This window comes from Lactuca sativa, chromosome 6, assembly GCF_002870075.4.
Source record: "Lactuca sativa cultivar Salinas chromosome 6, Lsat_Salinas_v11, whole genome shotgun sequence".
NCBI classification, from domain to species: Eukaryota; Viridiplantae; Streptophyta; class Magnoliopsida; order Asterales; family Asteraceae; genus Lactuca; species Lactuca sativa.
The window spans coordinates 195804137-195810105 of NC_056628.2; the positions used below are offsets into that span (position 1 = coordinate 195804137).

General features: G+C 31.7%; 2 protein-coding genes across 2 annotated transcripts; both read left to right on the forward strand.

Annotated features, from left to right (window-relative positions):
* The first annotated feature begins 758 nt into the window (after positions 1-758).
* LOC111908801 (uncharacterized) lies at positions 759-4171 on the forward strand. The gene is made up of 4 exons (XM_023904602.1): positions 759-857; positions 2987-3602; positions 3701-3781; positions 4044-4171. The coding sequence occupies exons 1-4, from the start codon at positions 759-761 to the stop codon at positions 4169-4171; spliced, it is 924 nt and encodes a 307-aa protein (XP_023760370.1).
* A 65-nt stretch (positions 4172-4236) lies between these two features.
* LOC111908802 (uncharacterized) lies at positions 4237-5378 on the forward strand. Its single transcript, XM_023904603.1, has 2 exons — positions 4237-4774; positions 4864-5378. The coding sequence occupies exons 1-2, from the start codon at positions 4237-4239 to the stop codon at positions 5376-5378; spliced, it is 1053 nt and encodes a 350-aa protein (XP_023760371.1).
* The last annotated feature ends 591 nt before the right edge of the window (positions 5379-5969 follow it).

Sequence of the window (5969 nt, forward strand, 5' to 3'; positions counted from 1 at the left end):
ATTTAACTTATCCCTACCATAATAAGCTGATTTTTATTATTTCTTATCCAAACATTTAAACTTAGCTTATAGCGGTAGAAATAAACAATAAGCTATAAACACATTTTTTTTTTCTTATCAAACACCCTCTAATTGTGTAAGAGTGTTGGGTATATATTATTGTTATCAATTATGATGTGAAAATTCGAAAAGAAATAGATTTGTAATATCCAAGGATTTCGATGATTTAGTAATTTTAATTGTTATCAAAAAATTTCAAGAAAATTCATCTCTAGTGCGTGGAATTGAAAATTGCGTTTTGAAATTTGACACGTTTGGAACTTCTCGAGTGTATTCGAGAAGGGATAAGGAAGATAAAGTAATATTAAAGCTATATGCACAAAAGTGTATGATGAGACTTGAAAAGTGATAGAAAGTCAAATGAAATTTGAAAAGTCAGGAAAATTAATTAAGTCTAGGAACATGCTCGATTACAAGAATGATCAGGTAGATGACACATGGATTTAGGTTATACAGAGTAAAGAACTACAAAGAAAACATTATCTTGAGTTTGTTTTCTTCTTTGTTTTTGTTTTTGTTTTTTTCTAAAACATCTTTTTGAGCTTTTATGTTTGCAAGAGGAAAGAGACCTCAGAAAAAATACGGTTTGCTTTTTCAAAAGACAAAAGAAATATAATTGGGATTTTTAAAATATTTTTTGGATGAAAAAAAAAATAGTTTCTAATTTGAGAAGACATTTTTTAAGTTCTAATCCTACCATGGTATTTCTTTTTCCATCACCATTGCCGACACCGCCACCACCACATCTGCCTCCGCCACCACCATCTCTGCCTCCGTCACCACTACTTAAAGATGAGGTGATCTATATCCGGATAATAATCGGTTTGGGGTAAAAAAAATGTTAAACGGACCTCTTAGAAATCGGTTGAGAAGCAAGTTTTCGTCATTTTTTCGGTATTTTATGGAACTTTATTTCATTGTTGGAATTTTAATATATTTTAATGGCCAATAAGAAATGGTGCCCTAAACAAATGGCATCGTTTTGTCACGATGTAAGTTGTTTTTCAGTCATTTATGATCAATTATAGGCTCAAAACATCATTTTTTTACTTTTAATTTCTATAAAAATTTGTTTCTCCAGATCTAGATATAGAAGGTTGTTTTTAGGGTTAAAAAATTTCTTACAAAACCTCTAAATTACTAAAATCGTCCTTATGGTTTGATCAAAATTATGTGTTTGGTCCCTAACTTTTTTTTTTTACATTTGGATCATCCTATTTTATGAAGTTATTACGAATTTTGTCCCTACTAGACTTAAAATGATTATATTACCATTGGGTCTCACCCACCACCCACCCCCACATGACCACACTTTTTTATTGTATTTTTCTGTTTCAAAACCATCATCCCCAATCATTAATGGGTTCAAAGCTAGAAACGCTGGATTATTTGATTTCTCACCCCATTAGAGACATTGGAGCTTAATGGGAGATTCTACACCATGATTTTTTAAACACAATGGAGTTTCATCGAAGATAATGACTTTTCGGGAAGGATCTGTTCTCGACTGTAGAGATCCCATTGCTTCTGTTGAATGATGGTTTCAAGGGAGGGGATGGTCGATTTTCCGACATGGAACAATTTTCTTGAGGATTTTTCCAATTATGGAAAAAGGAATGACATAAACAATAACACTTTTTGAGTAAAATATAGGGTGGGGGAAGGTGGGCTCACATTTGACTTGACAAATATAATAAATAATTAATAAAAAGCTTGAAATAACATAAATAAAATTTAAAATAATAATAATAATAATAAGGGTAATATGACATTTTCATGTATGTCACGGACTCAAAACGTAATAAATTCATACAATAGGGACGGTCGCGTGCAAAAAGAAAACGTTATGGACCAAACATATAATTTTAACAAAACTACAGGGGCAATTTCAATAATTTATTTTTTTCTATAGTATAAAAACTACTTTTTTGAAAGTTTCAAACTAGTTCATATGTAATATCTCAAACCGATACTAAACTGACTGTTTGTTTATAAACCAAATCGTTTTGTATGAAACTGATGTGTTTGTTAAAGTGGTCCGGTTTGGAATCTATGTTTTTATGGTTTGTGCACTTTTATTATGGAGCAAACCACGAAGACTAACATGATCAGTGCCGGCTTTGATCATGTGCAACATGGGCATTCGAACATGGCCTAAAATCTTAAGGGCCCAATTTTTTTTTTTTTTGGTAGTATAAGCAATGGGCAGCCCATTAATCTAAATTAATCAATAGAACAAGGCAAGGGAGTAGTTACGAACAGAAGCCGCAATTTGCAACACTTCATGATCATTAATTATTCGTTCGTTAAAAAAAAAGCAATTGGCAAAAATACAAAGCAATCGGCAAAGACAACAACTTAGCGGCTCAGCGTCATTCACTCATTTAGCAAGGGTAGACAATTTTTTTATGAGAAATTGAGGATTATCAAGGGTCAATTATCTGATTTTTTATCTCCTGATAATCAACCAATCAGATAAGATTTATAAGAATTAAGGATTATCAAGTTTATAGTTGTCAATTGCATACTTGATTGATTCATACTTTCATAGATTATTAGTTTAACAAAATATTGAATCATTGAATGAATTTAATATTTGATTATCAGTTTATCTACTATAGAAATCAGTTTAATAGTCAATAGAATACTGAATGAATGAATTAGTTTCTAAGATTCGTAGAAACCAGTTTAGTAGTTTAAATTATGAGTTTATGTTTATTGTAAAATTGTTTATCAAAATATGTTTATTGTAATTGCTTGAATGTTGAAAGTTGAAACTTATGAACTTGTAGTGATGAAGTCTAAACAACCATCCGGTTATCAAAAATGTAAAAAGAGAAAACTAGATGAAGAAAAGAGAAAGGTTGATGTCGGTGCTCTAGATAAGTTTATGAACAGATAACCTGTTGGAGAGCACATTGAAAAGCATGTTGAAGAGCACATTGAAGAGCACGAGCATGTAGAAGTAGAAGAGACAGAACAACATGACCCTATTAAAGACCTTGTTGATATATATGATCCAAGAAGGTGGAAAAAACTTAATTTGGATGAGATTAAAATTTTGGTTGAGAAAGGTCCTAAAAGAGATAGTAGTATTATGTATGGTCCCTACGATAAATTTGGTAGACGATTTTCTGCAGCTTTGTATACAAGAACTTTATCAAATTTGGAGAAGTGTGATAGAGAATGGCTAGTATATTCGAAAGAGCTAGACAGGGTATTTTGTTTCTGTTGTAAAGTGTTTAGAAAAGAGATTTCAAAAGGTAAATTGGATGGTGAAGGTTATGCAGATTGGCACCATGTTACCACTAGGGTTAAAGAACACGAAATTTCATTGGATCATCTTACAAATAGGAATAAGTGGTTTGACATGCGTAAAAGATTGAACTTGAACGAAACAATTGATAAAGTTCAACATGAGCAATTCAAGAAAGAAAGAGATTACTGGAAACAAGTGCTTTTAAGAATTATTGCAGTAGTGAAGTTTCTTGCTAAACATAATTTAGCATTTCGTGGATCCAATGAAAAGTTGTATAAAAAAGGTAACTATAAATTGTATTTTTTGTTCCAATTCCACCAAATTTTTTTTGTTAATTATGATGACTGATTCAACTTCTTATTTGTTAATTGTATTTAACAGGTAATGGAAATTTTATGGGTGTCATTGAAATGTTGGAAGAGTTTGACCCGGTTATCAAAGAGCATGTGCGACGGATCACAAGTGAAGGGATTCATGTGCATTATCTTGGCCACCTAATCCAAAACGAACTAATATCTTTGCTAGCTGAAAAAAATTAAAAAAGAACTTATAAAGAAGATAAAGGAAGCAAATTACTACTCAATCATACTTGATTGTACTCCCAATTCAAGTCACCAAGAACAAATGACTATAATAGTGAGGTATTTAAAGTTATCATATAATCATGTTACTATCGAGGAGTCCTTTTTAGGTTTTTTGAATATTGATGATACCTCTGGAAAAGGATTATTTGATATTACACTTGAGGAGTTAAAGTCTCTTGGTCTTCAAATTGATGATATGCGTGGTCAAGGCTATGATAATGGGGCAAACATGAAAGGAAACACGAAGGAGTGCAAAAGAGATTTTTAGATATAAATCCTAGAGCGTTTTACACTCCTTGTGGTTGCCATTCTCTTAATCTAACATTATGTGATATGACTAACAAGTGTATTAAAGGAAAGAACTTTTTTGGATTCATCCAACGTATTTATACTATCTTTGCGAATTCTACTAAGAGGTGGGAAATTTTGAAAGATAATGTTAAAGCTTGGAGTCTTAAGTCATTGTGTCAAACTCGTTGGGAAAGTCGGGTCGAGAGTGTAAAGGCTATTAAACTGCAACTTGTGGATGTACGGGAAGCTTTACTTCAAGTTGGAGAAAAAGATAATGATGCTGCAATTGCAAGTGAAGCAACTTCACTAGCAGAAAAAGAACTTAGTGACTTTGAATTTTTGGTATCAACTGTTGTTTGGTATGAAGTATTAAACCATGTGAATATTGTGAGTAAGAAGTTACGATCAAAGGATATGCATCTTGATAATGCTATTACAGAAATAAAAAAATTGATTGGGTACTTCAAGAATTATAGAGAAACTGGTTTTTTAAAAGCGATTGTTGAAGCTAAGGAGATTGCTATTGAAATGGGTATTGATCCAATATTTCCACAAAAGCGTTTATTGAAAGGAAAAAAAGGTTTGATGAGAATTCAAGTAGCGAAGAAGTTTCATTTACATTTGAAGAGAATTTCAGAGTCAATTATTTCTTATACATGGTTGATCAAGCTATTTCTTCTCTTGAGACAAGATTTGAACAATTCAAAGAGTATGATAAAGTATTTGGTTTTTTATTTCCACAAAATTTGAGGGGAATTGTAGATAAAGATCTTAAGTTATATTGTCATCGTCTTGAAAAACCACTCAAGTTTGAAGAAAGATCGGATAATGATGTTGAGGAACTTTATACGAAGTTGAAATTATTTGAGACATTGGAAACCAATGAATTTAGCAACCCTAAAGATGTTTTGAAGTTTTTGAAAGAACTTGATTATTTTCCAAATGCAAGCATTGCATATAGAATATTATTGACTATTCCAGTAACGGTCGCATCTGCAGAAAGAAGTTTTTCCAAATTGAAATTTGTGAAATCTTACCTACGCTCCACAATGACCCAAAAAAGACTTAACGGTTTGGCGATGATATCTATCGAGAACGAAATCTTAGAGAGTATAGACTACGAAGAGTTGATCAACCAATTTGCAATCAAGAATGCTAGGAGAGCTTCAAGGATCGTCGGTTAGCTGTTATGATATTTTATTAGTCATTAAAATACTTTGATTTTGCTATGTTTATTGCTATAAGGTTTATCATCATTTTAATAAAAAATTAGTTTATGTAATTTAATTTGTTAAAATGTTACGTTAAGGCCTAAGGGCCTTTTTTCTCCATTTCGTCCTGGGCATTTGATTCCTCAGAACTGGCCCTGAACATGATCAAACTTATGACAAAGATCAAGTTTAAAGAAGTCACTAGCCCGATTAGTATGCTTAGACCCATAGCAAGTTCTTGATCTAAGAAGTTTCAACATGCCATAATCCATCGTCTACAACGGTTGGTGAATTCAGCTAGTAGAGGTCTATACGTACATCAAAGCTTTGGAACTAATGAAGAAGCATAATATAATATAATTCAAGTAGAAGTTTCAAAAATGCTTAAATAAGCACGCAATGGGCCAATTATGTTTTGGGCTAGCTAAATATCCATGGAATGATATGAATATTTAAGCGGTCTTTATATTAGTTGCTAGAAAATTGTAAAAGCCATTCGTTTTTGTTTATTGTGTTATAATGTACAATATATATTTTCAAGAAATATTTACTAAAATGATCATC